Raw genomic sequence first — 19383 nt, 5'->3', positions numbered from 1 at the left:
AACAAGAGAAGTAAAGTTTTCTGTAAAACAAAAGTTGCTCAAAATGATCTCCTGAACATGAGAAAAATAATTATTGAAAAAAAACTTGGGCACTAGAGAGTTCAATAATCTTCTTTTGCAATTGATTGATTAGGGTTCGGTTGATTGAAACGTGAAACATAATGGAGTTTTGAATCAAATAATGAACAGCAAACAAATCGATGCCTCTGTGCTCTCTTGTACTTAACTTGCTGGTTTTCCTATCTAATTAGCATATGAGAGCACAGAGGCATCGAAATATTCTTGTTCATATCAATTGAGCTCCATTTATTCAACCTGAAAATGGTATAAGTAATACTAATGTCAAATTTAAAATAAAATAAACTAATTTTAATTTTCAAACCAATTTACTCGTTGTAGGATATTATATGAACATCACTCAAAGGTTCAGCGCCCTCTAGTGGGGGGCTATTTTGACGTTTGATCGCCTATAACTCGGAAACGATTTTCAATGTGTAAACATGAAACTTTTGTGAAATATTCTGCTATCTTGAATAAAAATTATACGCGATATTCACAATATCCAGATTGGTACGAAATTTTAAAAATATTGTGTCTTCGGGAAAGTTGTTCTAAATTGAATAAGGTCCTACATCTGAAAATTGAGAAAGATTGGACGACTATTGCGCTCTCCACAGGTAAAACACTGAAACAGTTGCTTTTCTCCATACATTCTGACGACTTTTTCAAGCGATTAGAGAAGGGAACCCCAGAATGAGAATGAGCTCAAAATTGGAATTAAGCCTAGTGATTTGTCAATCTTTGATTTAAGGGGGTAGCCCCGAAAAAGTCCAGATTTGTACCACCCTACTGTACATAAAAAATGACATTTGGCTTAAGAATACTGGTAAATTTTGTCACTTTAAACATATTTTTTCCTCAAAATAAGGTTTAAAAATGTTTTCATGTTGTTCATGTTCAATACTGGTCGTAGGTAAAAAAGATTTCTGTCAAACCATGTGTTGGTGTATTTGCTGAGGCTTATCTCTTCAGTTTCAACAGACAAAAAAACATTTCGAACATGTGCACTGACCCCCCCCCCCTCTCCCCCCCCCTTTCACTTTGGACAACTCGTAATCACATCGTTCAAGCGATTGCAATAATTCCATTCGTCGACAAGTGTGCCGTAACATAAAAATTGAAAACCCCGTTGCTAATTTATTTCATTGGCCGAATATCCCCAAAATTTCTGCCTTCCCCCGCGCCAATATCGACGTCACTGCAGAATTGGCCGTAAATTACCGCACACTTTTTGCTGCGAAACAAAAAAAATGCACCCTGGTGCAGATATGCTGCTGCTGCTACTGAGCTTTTGTGGTGGACTTGTTTGCATTTCGGTGAAATTGCCTGCAGGAGCAAAAAAAAAATCGAGTTTACAGAACCGGGATGATGCGTCGCAGGGGTCAAATCGAACCGAGGGTTTTGGGCTAGGGGTGGAAAACTGTCGTGATAAAATGCGCAAATTTATGGATCACTGGAAACTGTGGTGGATCGAGGGACGGGGAAATTCTGATTCAACTCTGTTCATGCGAAAATGCGTAATAAAGTGGTCGATCTGATGGGATTTGAGTCGGGATCAAAGTTGAACAGATTTTACAAAAAAACAACATCCAACTTTGTTCTGAAACAATACCTTCAGTTGCAGAATTCCGCTTGAGGATTTCAAGACAGCAGCAAAGCGTGTTCAAGAATGTGTATCGAAGCATTTCAATTAAATTAATTAAGTGTGGAGAGTGCGATAGTTGCTCCAACTAAGACCTCTTGGCAACGCAGGTTGTAGTAGGTGTGCAAGCAGAGTCACTTTTCTACTGCTTGATGGAAGTGGAATGCTGCAGTAATTACTGCAGTTGGTACTGAGCAATTCTCTGAGATTTCGGTCATTCATTTTTTTTGTATTATTTAATCCGGCTGAAACTTTTCTGGTGCCTTTGGTATGCCCAAAGAAGCCATTTTGCGTAATTAGTTTGTCCATATAATTTTTCATACAAATTTGGCAGCTGGCCATACAAAAATGATGTATGAAAATTCAAAAATCTGTATCTTTTGAAGGAATTTTTGGATCGATTTGGTGTCTTCGGCTAAGTTGTAGGTATGGATATGGACTACTCTGAAAAAATGATACACGATGATGTCACTAAAATTTGCAAAACAGCAACACTATTTTTAATATTTTTCATTTTCTGATATGTTTAAGGGGACATCATAAAATGCCAACTTTTCAGAAATTTACAGAATGGGCAAAAAATCTTTAACCGAGTTATGATTTTTGGAATCAATTCTCTTTTTTAAAACAAAAGTAAAATTGTTCGCAATAATGTTTCAACTTCATTTTTAATGTAAAATCAAATTTACAATCAAGTACTCTTGATTAAGTGCCCGATTTTAAGATAAAGCCATTTCTTTGGTTTTTTTTTTTTGAAAATTATCGCAGTTATTCATTTTTTAACAGGAAAATTGATGTTTTCTAAGTCTCACGCTAACAACCCACCATTTTCTAGTGTCGATATATCAGCAACTAATGGTTCGATTTTTAATGTTGAAACATGAAACATTCGTGAAATTTTCCGATCCAGCAAAAAAAAATACTTTCATTTTTTTCAAGTTTTTTTTATTTTATATTCGGTTTTACTTAAAAAATTAAGTTGAAAAATTTTTTGCGACCGATATTTCCATTTTTCCATTCATTCAAAAATTTAAAACTCGGTCAAAGATTTTTGCACATTATGGAAATTTATGAAAAATTGGCATTTGATGTCCGCTAAAATATATCGTAAAATAAAAAATTAAATAGTTTTTTTGCAAATCAAGTATTAGTGACAAAAAGTAAAATTAAAAATCACCATTTTTTCTTGCCATGTATCATTTTTTTCAGTGTAGTCCTTATCCATATCCTGAGTAATTCTCCGACAACTCACATAGCGGTTGCTCCGACCCCTCTTCGATTTGCGTGAATCTTTGTTCTAAGAGGTAATTTTTGTCCCTGATCACGAATCGGAGGTAGGTTTTTTGATATTTCACGACGGAGGGGCCCATTCATTTTCGAGCATGCGAAAAAAAAAAATGTGTTTTTCAATAATTTGCAGCCTAAAACGGCGATGAGATAGAAATTTTGTGTCAAAGCGGTTTTTATGTAAAATTAGACGCCCGATTTGATGGCGTACTCAGAATTCCGAAAACATGTATTTTTTATCGAAAAAAAACACTAAAAATGTTATCAAAAATTTCCCATTTTCCAAAACTCGACTCTAAATGTTTTTGGAACCTGTTATTTTAAGGGAAATTTAATGTACTTTTCGGATCTGCATTGACCCAGAAGAGTCACCAAACATTGAATAATACGCCCATTTAAAATGCTAGTCTTGATTTAAAAAATTTCTAAATATTAGTTGCTGAGATATCGTCATTAGAAAATGGTGTGTTTTTTTGGTGAGATTTAGAAAACTTCAATTTTCGTGTTTCTTTTTCTTAAAGCGGCTCTATCTCAGCAACCCGAGGTCCAATCTTCTTCTTAGACAATTTCATAGCAAATTTTCTGAACTATTAAAAAAAATATTTTAGAAAAGTCACTATTTTTAAAAATTGAAAAACTGCAAATATTTCGCTAAAATTATACTTTCGGTGGCTATATCTTGAAAATGGAGCCCTTTATCAAAAAATCTGTAAAGAACTTTTCGATTGCAAATTCAATTTTGCATTAAAAAATAATGTCAAACTTGTTTTTGCATGAAACTTCGATTTTTTCCAAAAATCGCTATTTTTTCAAAAATTCATAACTCGGAGGCAGATTTTTTGACCATGTTTTTTTATGGCTCAAAAGTTGCGGATTTTTGTCCCCTAAAACATATCAAAAAATACCGAAAATAAAAAAATACAAAAAAAAATTATTTTTTGTATTTTTTGATTTTTGGGATATTTTGATATGTTTTAGGGGACAAAAAAAAAGTTGATTAAAAAATCTGCAAAAAAATTTCCGTGTTTGTTTTGTCTTTATAATATATTAAAAAAAAAGGTTTGATCCTCATTAGCGTGCTGATAGCTTAAATACGATAATGTTTAATAATATTTATAAATATATTCATACATTCATTCAAGTAAAATACGATTTAATTAAACGACACTATCCTTACAGCAAACCGCTCTTGAAAGAAGTGTTACCGATGGAGGTACATCAGCAGTTGGAAGTGGAGACCGTTACAAGAATGGCCAACGGAGGACACCAGCTGAACAGAGCTCCACCTAATATCCTTCTGCAGAGAATTTGTGATATTTCTTTCTTAAATATTTCACTATCTTTTTTTTTCTCTTTTTCTTATCTTTCTTTTTCTCATTCAATTTTAACTGCTTCTACTAGAGTATCTCGCGAAATTTTTATTCGAATCAACTAAGTCTCTCGCTCTATAAAGCCTTACCGTTTCTTTAATATTCTTATTTAAAAAAGGTTTTTCACGTCCCAACTTTTCTACTACTATTCGCTTTGTCTCAATCAATAACAAACCACTTTAAAGCTTTTCAGCTGGGTATGAAGGTAATCTATTAAAACAAATATGATATATGATATATTGAAATTCTATAAAATGACTATTACTACACTTGACATACTCTACACAATATCTATGCAATCAATAACCGGAGCGTTTGGTACGGTATGTCCACGCATCCCTCCTCCCCTGTCGATTCTGTGAAATGTGATCCGTTCTCAGAATCCTCTCTGCGGTAAACACAACGCAGTAGGGCTGGCCGCTTTAATTTTTGTTTTACATTTTCGGGTGTTCTCGGATGTACTACAATTATTAATATTGACAAGAAAAGTGCTTGGGGCGTCATCTAATCACAAGACTTTCCAGCATGCTTTCATCGGACTGGCTGCGTTTGTGTTAGATTAGATTAGATTAGATTAGAAAAAAATTTCCGTGTATGAAGACACCAAATTGATCAGAAAATTCACTCAAAAGTTACAGCTGTTTGAATATTTACACACCATTTTTGTATGGACAGTAGGGTGACAAAAAAATCGAAATCAGATATACCCTCTGACTCGATTCCTAATGCAAAAATAAGTATCTGTGCCAATTTTGAGCCAAATCGGTTAAGGCTAAGGGGTCGCTTTTCATCGTTGAAGTTTATATGGGGAAAATCACGAAAATATATGGGGAAAAACATCGTTTCAGTAATTTTCTGCTAGGTGGCGCAGATCTCGCCCAAAATTGTCCAAGTGTGAAATTCTTGTAGGAAATTTAATTCCCTACAACTTTGTCTAAGGGTACAAAACGATCCGAGTTGATCCTGATTTTTTTTTTAATTTTCATGCATTGTTTTTGTATGGACAGCTGCCAAATTTGTATGGAAAATTATATGGACAAACTAATGATGCAAAATGGCTTCTTTGGGCATACCGAAGGCACCAAAAAAGTTTCAGCCAGATTAAAAAATACAAAAATTAATATTGCAAAAAAGGACCGATTTCGTAGAGAAATGCTCTACTGGAAACAATAAACTTGGCATCGTTTGAAACAAATGGCAACTATCTCTTCTCAACTGAGCTAGATTTGTTTTTGCTGAAAGATATTAAGTTTTTTTTTTTGTTAAAGAATTAGGAACCTACTCGCGAATTGACGACGTTTGGATTGTGAGTTCAACCATGTTGAATATCCCCAATCATGCTTGTTAAATAAATTTCCACAATCCCTGCAAAAATTCAATTTCCCAGTCGGACACCGTCTCCGTCCCCACCTACTGCTGCCACTAGTGCCACCACTAAATGCCAGAATCATCATAATCACTTCCTGACCTTCCGCCGGAAGCCATACTTTGCCACAACAGGGAAGACCAGGAAGGGCAAGAAAAAATCGTTCTACCACCCAACACGGGCAGAGGGAAGAACACTTTTCCCGATCCGATCGGGTAATCGCATCGGAAAACCTGCTGACACATATCGTAACGAGTGGCGGAGGAGAAGCAGACGAAAAAAAAACTGGCCATTGGATGCTTTTTGCCTGCGATATTGGTGGACGCGATGGACAGCCCCCTCCGGGGTGGGGTCAGAATCGACAGTCAGTGACCACGCTAGGAGTTGCTCTCTTTCATGAAACATAAAAAAATTAATAAAAAATCTAAAGTCAAAAAATGGCAACTCTCCCCTACATGCCAATGTGCAGGACTCCAAGAGTCCTGTCAGCAGTTCCAGCACAGTCCTCAGATGTAGCAAACCAGATTCGATAGTATCTTCAGGCAAAAAAAAAGTCTTCCCAGCCAATATGTGTGCGGAGTGTGTGTTCGTGCAGTGCAGCTGGGCGAATGTTGGGTCTCTTATTGGAAAATGCCACTCAGAGATTCTTCGGTCGTTAGATGTCGAATTCCTGCACTTTCAATCTATTCTTCGTTCATTTTCTGGGGGTTTTTTCTCGAAAGGTTTCGATTATGTGTGGGCCCCTTCTTTGAACCGTTTGTTACACGACATTCCAGGAAGGAGCTTTTTTCTGCGCAACCCGTACGATCCTTTCGTCGATATGTGCTGCACACGTGTCACAATCAGTCAGTTAAAGAGGATTACTTTAAGGGGGAGGTGAGATATGTTGCACGTTGAAGAAACATTCATGTTAAAAGTCGCTTTAATTGAATTTCACGGAGTTGTGGAGACTGCATCTCCCACGTGTCAGGATCCCCGACGTGGCCGAGCCACCACCGGACTGCTCGACCGATGCTGAGGAAACTGGCTGTGCTGCCGAACGCTGACAGCTGTGTGTGCTGACGTGCGGAGGCAGGGGGTTGACATCCATGCACACATATCGAGATCTATAAACAGGGGGGCGCTATGCGGGCCCACACATCTTCCCCCTTCTCTAGAAAAAAAAAAAACACAGCAACGCTGGTGCTTCTCATTTCTCCTCCTCATCTCTCCTCTAAGATTTAGAATCAGGACAAGGATATAATTTTCAAATCATTATGAAGACGCTAATTCGGTGCCGACACCCTTGCAGCCACCACGATAAACACGCCTCGACGACGACCGTCTGATGAAAGAGGAAGACGCTGCTCGCGAATTGTTTTTTTTTTTTATTATTATCAACCCTCTGGCACCACTGTAAATGGCTAGAACGTTTGACAGTCAACAAAACCTCGAAGAGCCCACGTAGTAGTATTAGTGTTGTCTGTTTGTTTACACTAAATTTTCATGAAACATCACTTTTTGTGCGTGCAAATCTGATACGAAAAACGGTGAGAACTGTTGCTTCCAATTGACCGGGAAGATTTGCCGTGTAGTACTGGACCGGGGACTGGCCAAGTCCCGCTGTTGATCCTTCCGAACAACTCGCTGCAATCTCCGGCAGAGAGTAACCGACCAAGTGCAGAAACATCCGTGATTCCGGTGATTGTGGAGGAGCTGGTCTTTCCGAGCACCCTTCGATAACCTTCTCTGAGGACTAGCCCACTCCCGCTGTCGACTCGCACAGGGAATCGAACTTGCAAAACCGTCTTCATTTATCCATAGTCTCTGGCTGATTATTATCGATTATCCTTTCTTTTGATGTTTTTTTTTTTCAACACTTTTTTTACAAAACCATTTTTTTCTTCTCTCTGTCTTCCTTCTTCCTTTAATGACTAGTGAATGTATCTCTCCATTCTTGTCTACTTTCACTCTTTCCTTACCTTTACCAGGCATGACCCTTCTGCGAGTGTTCACTAGTCGTTGCGGCCTTTCAGTTAGTTCACAACGGACGGCCTTTCAGTGAGATCACAAGCCAGCAGAGCCTTTCAATGAGAGATCACAAGCCGATGATGTCTTCCGCAGAGCTCACAAGTCGTCGATGTCTTTTCGCAATGAGAGCTCACAAGCCTTTGTTGAATCGTTGCGGCCTATTCAGTGAGTTCACAAGCCGGAAGGGCCTTTCAGTGAGAGCTCACAAGCCGTTGTTGAATCGTTGCGGCCTATTCAGTGAGTTCACAAGCCGGAAGGGCCTTTCAGTGAAAGCTCACAAGCCGTTGTTGAATCGTTGCGGCCTATTCAGTGAGTTCACAAGCCGGAAGGGCCTTTCAGTGAAAGCTCACAAGCCGTTGTTGAATCGTTGCGGCCTATTCAGTGAGTTCACAAGCCGGAAGGGCCTTTCAGTGAGAGCTCACAAGCCGTTGTTGAAGTCGTTGCGGCCTATTCAGTGAGTTCACAAGCCGGAAGGGCCTTTCAGTGAGAGCTCACAAGCCGTTGTTGAATCGTTGCGGCCTATTCAGTGAGTTCACAAGCCGGAAGGGCCTTTCAGTGAGAGCTCACAAGCCGTTGTTGAATCGTTGCGGCCTATTCAGTGAGTTCACAAGCCGGAAGGGCCTTTCAGTGAAAGCTCACAAGCCGTTGTTGAATCGTTTCGGCCTATTCAGTGAGTTCACAAGCCGGAAGGGCCTTTCAGTGAGAGCTCACAAGCCGTTGTTGAAGTCGTTGCGGCCTATTCAGTGAGTTCACAAGCCGGAAGGGCCTTTCAGTGAGAGCTCACAAGCCGTTGTTGAATCGTTGCGGCCTATTCAGTGAGTTCACAAGCCAGAAGGGCCTTTCAGTGAGAGCTCACAAGCCGTTGTTGAAGTCGTTGCGGCCTATTCAGTGAGTTCACAAGCCGGAAGGGCCTTTCAGTGAGAGCTCACAAGCCGTTGTTGAATCGTTGCGGCCTATTCAGTGACTTCACAAGCCGGAAGGGCCTTTCAGTGAGAGCTCACAAGCCGTTGTTGAATCGTTGCGGCCTATTCAGTGAGTTCACAAGCCAGAAGGGCCTTTCAGTGAGAGCTCACAAGCCGGTGTTGAAGTCGTTGCGGCCTATTCAGTGAGTTCACAAGCCGGAAGGGCCTTTCAGTGAGAGCTCACAAGCCGTTGTTGAATCGTTGCGGCCTATTCAGTGAGTTCACAAGCCGGAAGGGCCTTTCAGTGAGAGCTCACAAGCCGTTGTTGAAGTCGTTGCGGCCTATTCAGTGAGTTCACAAGCCGGAAGAGCCTTTCAGTGAAAGCTCACAAGCCGTTGTTGAAGTCGTTGCGGCCTATTCAGTGAGTTCACAAGCCGGAAGGGCCTTTCAGTGAGAGCTCACAAGCCGTTGTTGAATCGTTGCGGCCTATTCAGTGAGTTCACAAGCCGGAAGGGCCTTTCAGTGAGCTCACAAGCCGTTGTTGAATCGTTGCGGCCTATTCAGTGACTTCACAAGCCGGAAGGGCCTTTCAGTGAGAGCTCACAAGCCGTTGTTGAATCGTTGCGGCCTATTCAGTGAGTTCACAAGCCAGAAGGGCCTTTCAGTGAGAGCTCACAAGCCGGTGTTGAAGTCGTTGCGGCCTATTCAGTGAGTTCACAAGCCGGAAGGGCCTTTCAGTGAGAGCTCACAAGCCGTTGTTGAATCGTTGCGGCCTATTCAGTGAGTTCACAAGCCAGAAGGGCCTTTCAGTGAGAGCTCACAAGCCGTTGTTGAAGTCGTTGCGGCCTATTCAGTGAGTTCACAAGCCGGAAGGGCCTTTCAGTGAAAGCTCACAAGCCGTTGTTGAAGTCGTTGCGGCCTATTCAGTGAGTTCACAAGCCGGAAGGGCCTTTCAGTGAGAGCTCACAAGCCGTTGTTGAATCGTTGCGGCCTATTCAGTGAGTTCACAAGCCGGAAGGGCCTTTCAGTGAGAGCTCACAAGCCGTTGTTGAAGTCGTTGCGGCCTATTCAGTGAGTTCACAAGCCGGAAGGGCCTTTCAGTGAGAGCTCACAAGCCGTTGTTGACTTCTCTTAAGTCGTTAAGTAAACATTCACAAACCCTTCCTCCACAGGCCTGACTAAAGATATTCACAAGCCATCTCTACGCCAGGCATGAGTGAACCTCCACAAGTCTTCACTTCAACAGACCTTTAAGTAATAATCCACAAGTCATCTCTACGCCAGGCGTAAGTGGAAATTAACAAGTCTCAAACTCTACAAGCTTTTCAGTGAACATCCACAAGCCATCTTTACGCCAGGCATAAGTGGACATTCACAAGCCCTGTCACCTCAAACTTTCCAGTGAATATCTACAAGCAATCTTCCCTTTTACAACGACAAACAGCTTCCACTTCCTTACGGTCCTTTCACACCCATCCTCTTCGCAAAATCCGCGTTATTTTCTACTTATTTCAGCAATCAGATACTTTAATTACAATAAGAAGACACATATTGTTCATAACATTCTCAAAAATCATGCGAAAACTAAAACCTTCCCATTCCCATTCCTATAAAAACAAACACAAAAGAATGCTTGAGAACAAATTTTTTTTTTTTTTTTGCAGACAAACCAAGAAAAACTGTACAGATATTGAAAGTCTGACACCCCTGCCGACCTGTCATTTCTTTCTCCCTCTCACACAATCCCATTTTTTCAGACTCCTCTCTCCTCGTCATTCTACCTTTTTCTTGACCACATTCCAAAAACTATCGAGAAATTAAAAGTGCAACATGGAGTTAAACTTTCTGTCAAGCTGTTGTGAAGTTTTCCATGACACTTGCGAAAGTTTCACTCCATGTTACCGGCTCACATCTCTCTTTTTAATTTCTCGATACACTGCACACCACAAGAATGTGTCACCGCCTTTTTTAAAACTCACCTGCCACCGCGCTGAGGGGATGTCGAGAAAAAAAAAACACAAGATTCCACCAGAAAAGAAATCTTTCTTCTGGCAGGATTCGCCATTGTGGAGACTGCATCTCCCACGTGTCAGGATCCCCGACGTGGCCGAGCCACCACCGGACTGCTCGACCGATGCTGAGGAAACTGGCTGTGCTGCCGAACGCTGACAGCTGTGTGTGCTGACGTGCGGAGGCAGGGGGTTGACATCCATGCACACATATCGAGATCTATAAACAGGGGGGCGCTATGCGGGCCCACACAGGAGTAAATTTTGGAAACTTTTATAATACCACAAGAAATAAAAATAAAATAAAAAAGGTCTCAAGAAGAAGCTTTTAAAAAAATGAAATGGTTTCGAAGGTAAGTTCACTTTAATAAGGCCATTGACAAATTCCCTTCCCCCCTCCCTCTTTGCAAAGTTAACCCCAATTAGGGGGCGAAAAAATTATTGACTAAATTTAAAATTCCATTTCAATGCTTTTAAAATTGAGAAAAAAATCCAAAATTTTATATAACGGTTATTTATTATTAGAGTCCTGATAGCTCCAAAACGACTCATTCACTCACTACCACAAATTGAAAGCGACAAAAAACTGCGCTGACCGTTTTCTACCGTTTGTCGCTTCCACATCCAATCGTTACAGAGCGCTCTCTCTTTGCTCTCCCTCTCACTTCAATCGGGTATTACAGCGAATGGTTCAGAGAGACCGATTGCGTTATGTCGCTCAGTCGCTGAGTCGAAAATGTTCGCGATCGACTTCGTTTTACTCAGTTATTAAACTGCTTAAAATCTATTTTATCAAACATGTTTTTCAATTTTCTTGATAACACAACATCAAAGACACATTTAAAAGCAATTTCCACCATGCCCAATACAAATTTACGACAAACTGTGGTAGTGCAGGCCAAAAGAGCGCCGAGCTGATATGTTGTTAGATTCTCTCCTCTCTGAACGTATTCGTGTGTGACTCGGGTCGACGGACGGAGTGGGCAAAGCAATTCACGAAGTATTTGTGTCGCTGGGAGAAGCGATTGAGCAAGTCGCTGGCGCTTGCGACTGGTTACGAGCTCCAGTCGGCAAAGAATCGCTCGGCGATAAGTGAGTGTTTTCTGATCTTTGAACCGAAAATAAAGACCCTTGTTTATTAGGATGTAACACATTAGGGGAATTCAGACTTGACTTGTTCTGGTGGGAGAACAAAGCTTAAATCCCAAATTTAAGCGTTAAATCATCTGGGTAATTCTCCGCCAACTCACATAGCAGTTGCCCCGACCCCTCTTGGATTTGCGTGAAACTTTGTCCTAAGGGGTAACTTTTGTCCCTGATCACGAAACCGAGGTTCGTTTTTTGATATCTCGTGACGGAGGGGCGGTACGACCCCTTCCATTTTTGAACATGTGAAAAAAGAGGTGTTTTTCAATAATTTGCAGCCTGAAACGGTGATGAGATAGAAATTTGGTGTTAAAAGAACTTTTGTGTAAAATTAGACGTCCGATTTGATGGCGTACTCAGAATTCCGAATAAACGTATTTTTCATCGAAAAAAACACTAAAAAAGTTTTAAAAATTCTCCCATTTTCCGTTACTCGACTGTAAAAAATTTTGGAACATGTCATTTTATGGGAAATTTAATGTACTTTTCGAATCTACATTGACCCGGAAGGGTCATTTTTTCATTTAAAAAAAATTTTTCATTTTAAAATTTCGTGTTTTCTCTAACTTTGCAGGGTTATTTTTTAGAGTGTAACAATGTTCTACAAAAATGTAGAGCAGACAATTACAAAAAATTTGATATATAGACATAAGGGGTTTGCTTATAAACATCACGAGTTATCGCGATTTTACGAAAAAAAGTTTTGAAAAAGTTGGTCGTCATCAATCATGGCCATTCATGGTCACCCGCGACAGACACGGACGACGAAACAAAGAGAAACGCAAAAAGTAACTTTTTCAAAACTTTTTTTTCGTAAAATCGCGATAATCGTGATGTTTATAAGCAAACCCCTTATGTCTTTATATCAAAATTTTTGTAATTGTCTGCTCTACAACTTTGTAGAACATTGTTACACTCTAAAAAATGACCCTGCAAAGTTAGAAAAAACACGAAATTTTAAAATGAAAAATTTTGTTCTAAATGAAAAATGACCCTTCTGGGACAATGTAGATTCGAAAAGTACATTAAATTTCCCATAAAATGACATGTTTCAAAAATTTTACAGTCGAGTAACGGAAAATGGGAGAATTTTTAAAACTTTTTTAGTGTTTTTTTCGATGAAAAATACGTTTATTCGGAATTCTGAGTACGCCATCAAATCGGGCGTCTAATTTTACATAAAAGTCCTTTGACACCAAATTTCTATCTCATCACCGTTTCAGGCTGCAAATTATTGAAAAACACCTCTTTTTTCGCATGTTCAAAAATGGAAGGGGTCGTACCGCCCCTCCGTCACGAGATATCAAAAAAACGGACCTCGGTTTCGTGATCAGGGACAGAAGTTACCCCTTAGGACAAAGTTTCACGCAAATCGAAGAGGGATCGGGGCAACTTTTCCCGATTTCGTGTGAGTTGGTAGAGAATTACCCATCTAATTATGTTATCTGAAAGTCATGATCACCGGTAATGAGTAGAAAAAAAATAATAACATCCCCAACACATAGTCCAAAAAATTGTTATTGAACTGATCTTATGAGAGAGTAATACAACAACTCAAAGTACGGAATAATGAAAATCATTCAATCGTTGATCCAACTCCAACTTTTGAAATACAGTCAACGTTCATAACTTAATTTGTTTTTATTTTCTATTGTTGAATTTTACTTAAACTATGGGAAAATTTTGTTCCTTTTTCCATAATCCAATTTACATTTTTTTTTATTTTGCTAAATATGGTCAGAATTATGGGAAAATTTTGACCAATTTTGTCAAGGACATTGTTTCATGGACAAAACAATGTCCTTGACAAAATTGGTCAAAATTTTTCTATAATTCTGACCATATTTAGCAAAATAAAAAAAATGCAAATTATATTTATTCCAATAACTTTTTCCATTTTTGAAAATAGTTTTGGTATAAAGACCACATTTCATGGGCAAAACAATGTCCTTGACAAAATTGGTCAAAATTAAATTATTCTTTTTATTTTTTGTTATTTCAATAATTAAAAAGAATCCAACAGTTCGATTAAAAAAATTTTTCATAACGAATTTTTAAAATATTTTTTTATCGCTGAAATTTTCAAACATTTTAGTTATTAGCTCACTTGGGAAAAGTATTGGGAAAAAATATATTTTCCTAAATTAATTGATATTTTGCAAATTTCTTAAATAAAGCTTAAAGTATTAAACTCTAAACACACTGATTATATATTCATGTTACTGAGAAACATGTTGTGTTGATGTTGATGTTGATGTTGATATTAAAACGGATTAAAAATAAATATTTCAAAATAAAATGGAAATGCATTTTCAAAAAAAATGGACAATTTTTTCAGTAAAATCGATAAATTTTTGATGCACGCTTAAAATACGTTTTTGGTGACAACAAAAATTGATATTTTAAAGAAAAAAAAACATTTCTAATGAACTTGGATCAAATTTAAGGTCGTTGCCCTTTTTATTGGAGTCACCTCCTCACTAAGTTACTCTCTCATTCATCAACAAACATATTTTTCGAAGAGAATTGAAAAAAGCATTTAATTTTTGAAAAATTAAAGTTTTGCAACGAGTTGCTTACAACAAAGTCTAATTTTCAAGGGAAAACCATATGGGACCAGCAAAACGAAATTCAAAAATTTATATAATATATGTTTTTCCATGTAATTTTTCTCACTGGATCTAAATCTGCTCTCAGAATTGAGCCAAAGTATCGAAAAATCAATCTTGAGTTTCCATGTAAAATAATCATTTCAATTTGGTGTCTTCTACAAAGTTGCTTGTATCGGCAAGCTCAACAACTTTCTAGAAGACAAAAAAAATCCCAAAAATATTCCTGAAAAATAAGATTTCAAATTCACCCTAATCGTGAACCACTCTAATCTTGAACCAAAATAAAAGTTGCCCCTTTTCATTTGCAACAACTATTATGAAGACACCAAAGCTCCAAAACTTTACTATTTTTCGGAAAATTCATGTTCCACTTAATTTTGCGATCTGGACCACTGTGCACTGGAGATATCTTCAATGGGGGTGACATTGGGCCATGGGGGAAAAATTGGGTCAAATTGATTTTTCAAGGATGTTACCATTTTAAAGGTTCTTTACAAAGAAACTTAAATCTATTTAACACTCTAATTCCAAGTCTGTTGTTTTTTTAATTTTTATGTTTCTCTTGTTCCTGAAATCATTTGGAGCAGTTTTTAGTTCCACGAAAAACTTTGCTTGTCTTTTTTATGTTTGACTTGTTCCATTTTTAGTATTTATAATTACATTTTTTGTTTTTAGTTTATGAATGCTCTTGATAGTATGCTTGTTTTACCACATTGTATCATTACCTTTTGCCTTTCATATTTTTACAGTTTAAACTTGACCCCAGAAAAAAATGACATTTTTTAAAAACATTGACAAGGTCACATAAAATAAGTTCATCTATAAATTTTGGAATTCGTCTTTCCAATCCTATAAGAGATCAAAAAATCGGTTTAAAAATGTAATTTTAGCTAATTTTTAGATCTCTAATGGGTGTGATTGGGTCAATTTTTAAACGATTGGCATTTAAGGTAGAGTTCATAAAATTTCACATTATTTTGAGAAAATGTTGACGAACCACGTTAACATTTTTTCGAAGTCATTTAAATTGCAATTCTGTTTTTTTTCATATTTATCAACTTTTTATCAAATTGAACATTTTGCCTTAAAAATATGCTTTATCAAAAAAAATGCGTCCAATCCAAAAACATACAATTTCCCATTATTTAAGCTTTGGATTTCTCAGTTTTCACCAGGTACTGAACCGACTCTCACAAACTTCCCTTGCTTCTCTCCAGCAAAATATCAAGACCGCAACTTTCGTCGAATATCTCGTTACAAGACAACCCCCCAAATCAAGCCAATAAGCCGGGGCCAACCAAGAATTTGGCGGTGGCAAGCCGCTCCTTTGAAAATGTTTTCGATTACGCCTCCGACCTTGTCCTCGTCATCGTCATAATTTGGATTCGTGCCATTCTCGGCCCAAATTGGATTACTGCGGGCCACTTCCAACGAGCTTCGATGACGAGCCGAAGAAAGTTTCGGCTGTGCGTGGGAGGGGTAAGATTATCCTTACACGAGCCACCGCGTGGACCTCCGAACCCCCTACTCACCGCCTCAGAACAACCCCGAAAATGTCGTGCAAGCCAATAAAATTCAATTTTATTTTAATAAGCATCCACCAACAGCAGCAGCTTTACTGGAAACGCAGAGAAAAGGACCATGTTTATGGGAAACGACCTTTTTTTTTGGCTGGTACGGGTTCACCCCAGAAGAAAAGCGAACCGAGAACCAATCAAAGCCGGTCGTCATGCGAATCTAAACTTCTTACACGATTCAAAGTCGAGCATTTTTTTGCGATTTTTTCTGTATGGTGAAAAGGTTACGCTAACCTGGTGCAGATTTGAGGATTACAGGAGGGAAAATCGTTTTTTGAAGGGGGAAAGTTTTTTTCCTTTTTTTTCGTGCTGAAGTTTCTGCGGTTAGTTCTTGAATGGCTTCAGCAAATCTCGAGAAGGGATTAAACCTGGGGGAAGGGATTTCGGTTAGAAGACTTTGATATGACTATTGCTGCAAAAGTGATACTTTTGATGAATTGTAAGCACTTGAATAAGTTTGAGAGCTCAATTCCTTAATTAAGAGAAGCCATTTTGCTTAATTAAAAGAAGCGATTTTGCTTCATATGTTTTTGCAAAAAATTAATTTTAAACATCGAGAACAGCTTTCTTTTGATCATGTTTTTAGATGATTTTAGTTGTTTTAAAAGATGTAATTAATGCTAATTTATATTATTAATATTATTTCAAAATACTTTGAACGCTTTATTTGAAAGGACAATTTTGGCAATTTTGACAATTTTGTCAATTTCTTCAATTTTGACAATTTTGACAATTTTGACAATTTTGACAATTTTGACAATTTTGACAATTTTGACAATTTTGACAATTTTGACACTTTTGACAATTTTGACAATTTTGACAATTTTGACAATTTTGACAATTTTGACAATTTTGACAATCTTGACAATTTTGACAATTTTGACAATTTTGACAATTTTGACAATTTTGACAATTTTGACAATTTTGACAATTTTGACAATTTTGACAATTTTGACAATTTTGACAATTTTGACAATTTTGACAATTTTGACAATTTTGACAATTTTGACAATTTTGACAATTTTGACAATTTTGACAATTTTGACAATTTTGACAATTTTGACAATTTTGGCAATTTTGACAATATTGACACTTTTGACAATTTTGACAATTTTGACAATTTTGACAATTTTGACAATTTTGACAATTTTGACAATTTTGACAATTTTGACAATTTTGACAATTTTGACAATTTTGACAATTTTGACAATTTTGACAATTTTGACAATTTTGACAATTTTGACAATTTTGACAATTTTGACAATTTTGACAATTTTGACAATTTTGACAATTTTGACAATTTTGACAATTTTGACAATTTTGACAATTTTGACAATTTTGACAATTTTGACAATTGTGACAATTTTGACAATTTTGACAATTTTGACAATTTTGACAATTTTGACAATTTTGACAATTTTGACAATTTTGACACTTTTGACATTTTTGACAATTTTGACAATTTTGACAATTTTGACAATTTTGACAATTTTGACAATTTTGACAATTTTGACAATTTTGACAATTTTGACAATTTTGACAATTTTGACAATTTTGACAATTTTGACAATTTTGACAATTTTGACAATTTTGACAATTTTGACAATTTTGACAATTTTGACAATTTTGACAATTTTGACAATTTTGACAATTTTGACAATTTTGACAATTTTGACAATTTTGGCAATTTTGACAATTTTGGCAATTTTGGCAATTTTGAAAATTTTGACATTTTTGACAATTTTGACAATTTTGACAATTTTGACAATTTTGACAATTTTGACAATTTTGACAATTTTGACAATTTTGGCAATTTTGGCAATTTTGGCAATTTTGACGATTTTGGCAATTTTGACGATTTTGTCAATTTTGACAATTTTGACATTTTTGACAATTTTGATAATTTTGACAATTTGGGCAATTTTGGCAATTTTGGCAATTTTGGCAATTTTGACGATTTTGACGATTTGACAATTTTGACATTTTTGACAATTTTGTCAATTTTGACAATTTTGACAATTTTGACAATTTTGACAATTTTGACAATTTTGACAATTTTGACAATTTTGACAATTTTGACAATTTTGACAATTTTGACAATTTTGACAATTTTGACAATTTTGACAATTTTGACAATTTTGACAATTTTGACAATTTTGACAATTTTGACAATTTTGACAATTTTGACAATTTTGACAATTTTGACAATCTTGACAATTTTGTCATTAAAATATAAAATATGATGATGAATTAGGATTTTCAATCCCCTTAAAATCACTCCCACTCAAATAAATTACAAATTTATGATACTTGATAAATTTAAAATTTCAGAAATACATTTAACATAAAATTTCTCTATAATGCAGCTCCCGTCCTTTTGTCTAAAATTATGTGGAAATAGTTAAGCGCACTCGAGTGGAAACTTTAAACCTCCTCGGCTACTTTTTCCCTACTCCTCAGGGTAGATTAAGCCAATGCTACCCGAACAAACGAACTGTCGCCGTGATTTGTATCGAACTTCGGTCCTTTTAGCTGGGAGCAAAAAAAATACCAAACTTTGCTCGAGCAAAAAGAGTCGCCTCTGCGATACAGAATAGAATATTTAATCTGCCAAATTCAATTAAACTAAGTGCTGATTCATAATTCTGCAAACGTCTCTGTGGTCGCCAGTTTTTTTTTTTTTCGTTTGGTTTCGTTTCGTTTGATTTGAACAGTTTCGCTGTTCCCAAATTGGTATCATTGGAATCGTTGAATAGTTTTGGCGGCGATTCAAAAAGACAAAGGAGGGATCTCTGACGGGTGGTTTTTAGAAATGTGAAGAGCTTTTTTTTTTTTCATTTGAAACAGGGAATGTGGAATTTTCTCCGCAATCAAGTACTTGGAGAAGCGAAAAGAAAAAAAAATGAAAAGAAAATGTCGGTCAGACCAACAAAAAGGCAAAGTTTATTTCTCGTGGCGGCGGCGAGAAGCGATTCATTCAATCAATCCGTGCTTTTGTACAGTGATTTTCCCACACCCAACCCGCACTTAAAGTCTTTGGGAGCAACTTTGGCGAGGGGAAAAGCTACCCCCCTCGAAAAAGCTGAGCGCTTTTTGAAAAGCCAACGGGGAGTGAGCTATAAAATCAGCATTTTATTCCAATCCGTCTGGAGGTTGTGGGATGACACTGAATTCAAAATTGATTTTTTAAGTTTATTTTATCAAATATGGTGATAGAGTGTTGAAAGATACAAAAACACTCGAAGTACATAATAACTCGCAAAGTCTCAACTAAATTTTTCACAGTGCCCATAACAAGCTTTTGTCTGCCCTCAAAGAAAAGTTGCGGGGCCAAAAACGTGAGTCTAATGTTGGAGGGTTGCTGTTTATTCTCAACTGGCAAGAAAAAATCTCTGAAAAGCA

General features: G+C 37.2%; 1 protein-coding gene across 5 annotated transcripts in view; it reads right to left on the bottom strand.

Moving 5' to 3' along the window:
* Positions 1–19383, bottom strand: part of LOC6050607 (nephrin) — a 426239-nt gene that overhangs the window by 195433 nt on the left and 211423 nt on the right. Inside the window, exon 1 of one of the 5 annotated variants that reach the window (XM_038266075.1) lies at positions 10617–10810. The exons of the other annotated variants lie outside the window; for them this stretch is intronic. Coding sequence (XP_038122003.1) covers positions 10617–10716 — 100 coding nt within the window. The 5' untranslated portion in view covers positions 10717–10810. Of the gene's footprint in view, positions 1–10616; positions 10811–19383 lie in introns of those variants that run through there. 5 annotated transcript variants of the gene reach the window in all.

This window comes from Culex quinquefasciatus, chromosome 3 (assembly GCF_015732765.1).
Source record: "Culex quinquefasciatus strain JHB chromosome 3, VPISU_Cqui_1.0_pri_paternal, whole genome shotgun sequence".
NCBI classification, from domain to species: Eukaryota; Metazoa; Arthropoda; class Insecta; order Diptera; family Culicidae; genus Culex; species Culex quinquefasciatus.
The sequence above is the reverse complement of the archived record's forward strand: the minus strand, read 5'-3'. Positions and strand labels throughout refer to the sequence as shown.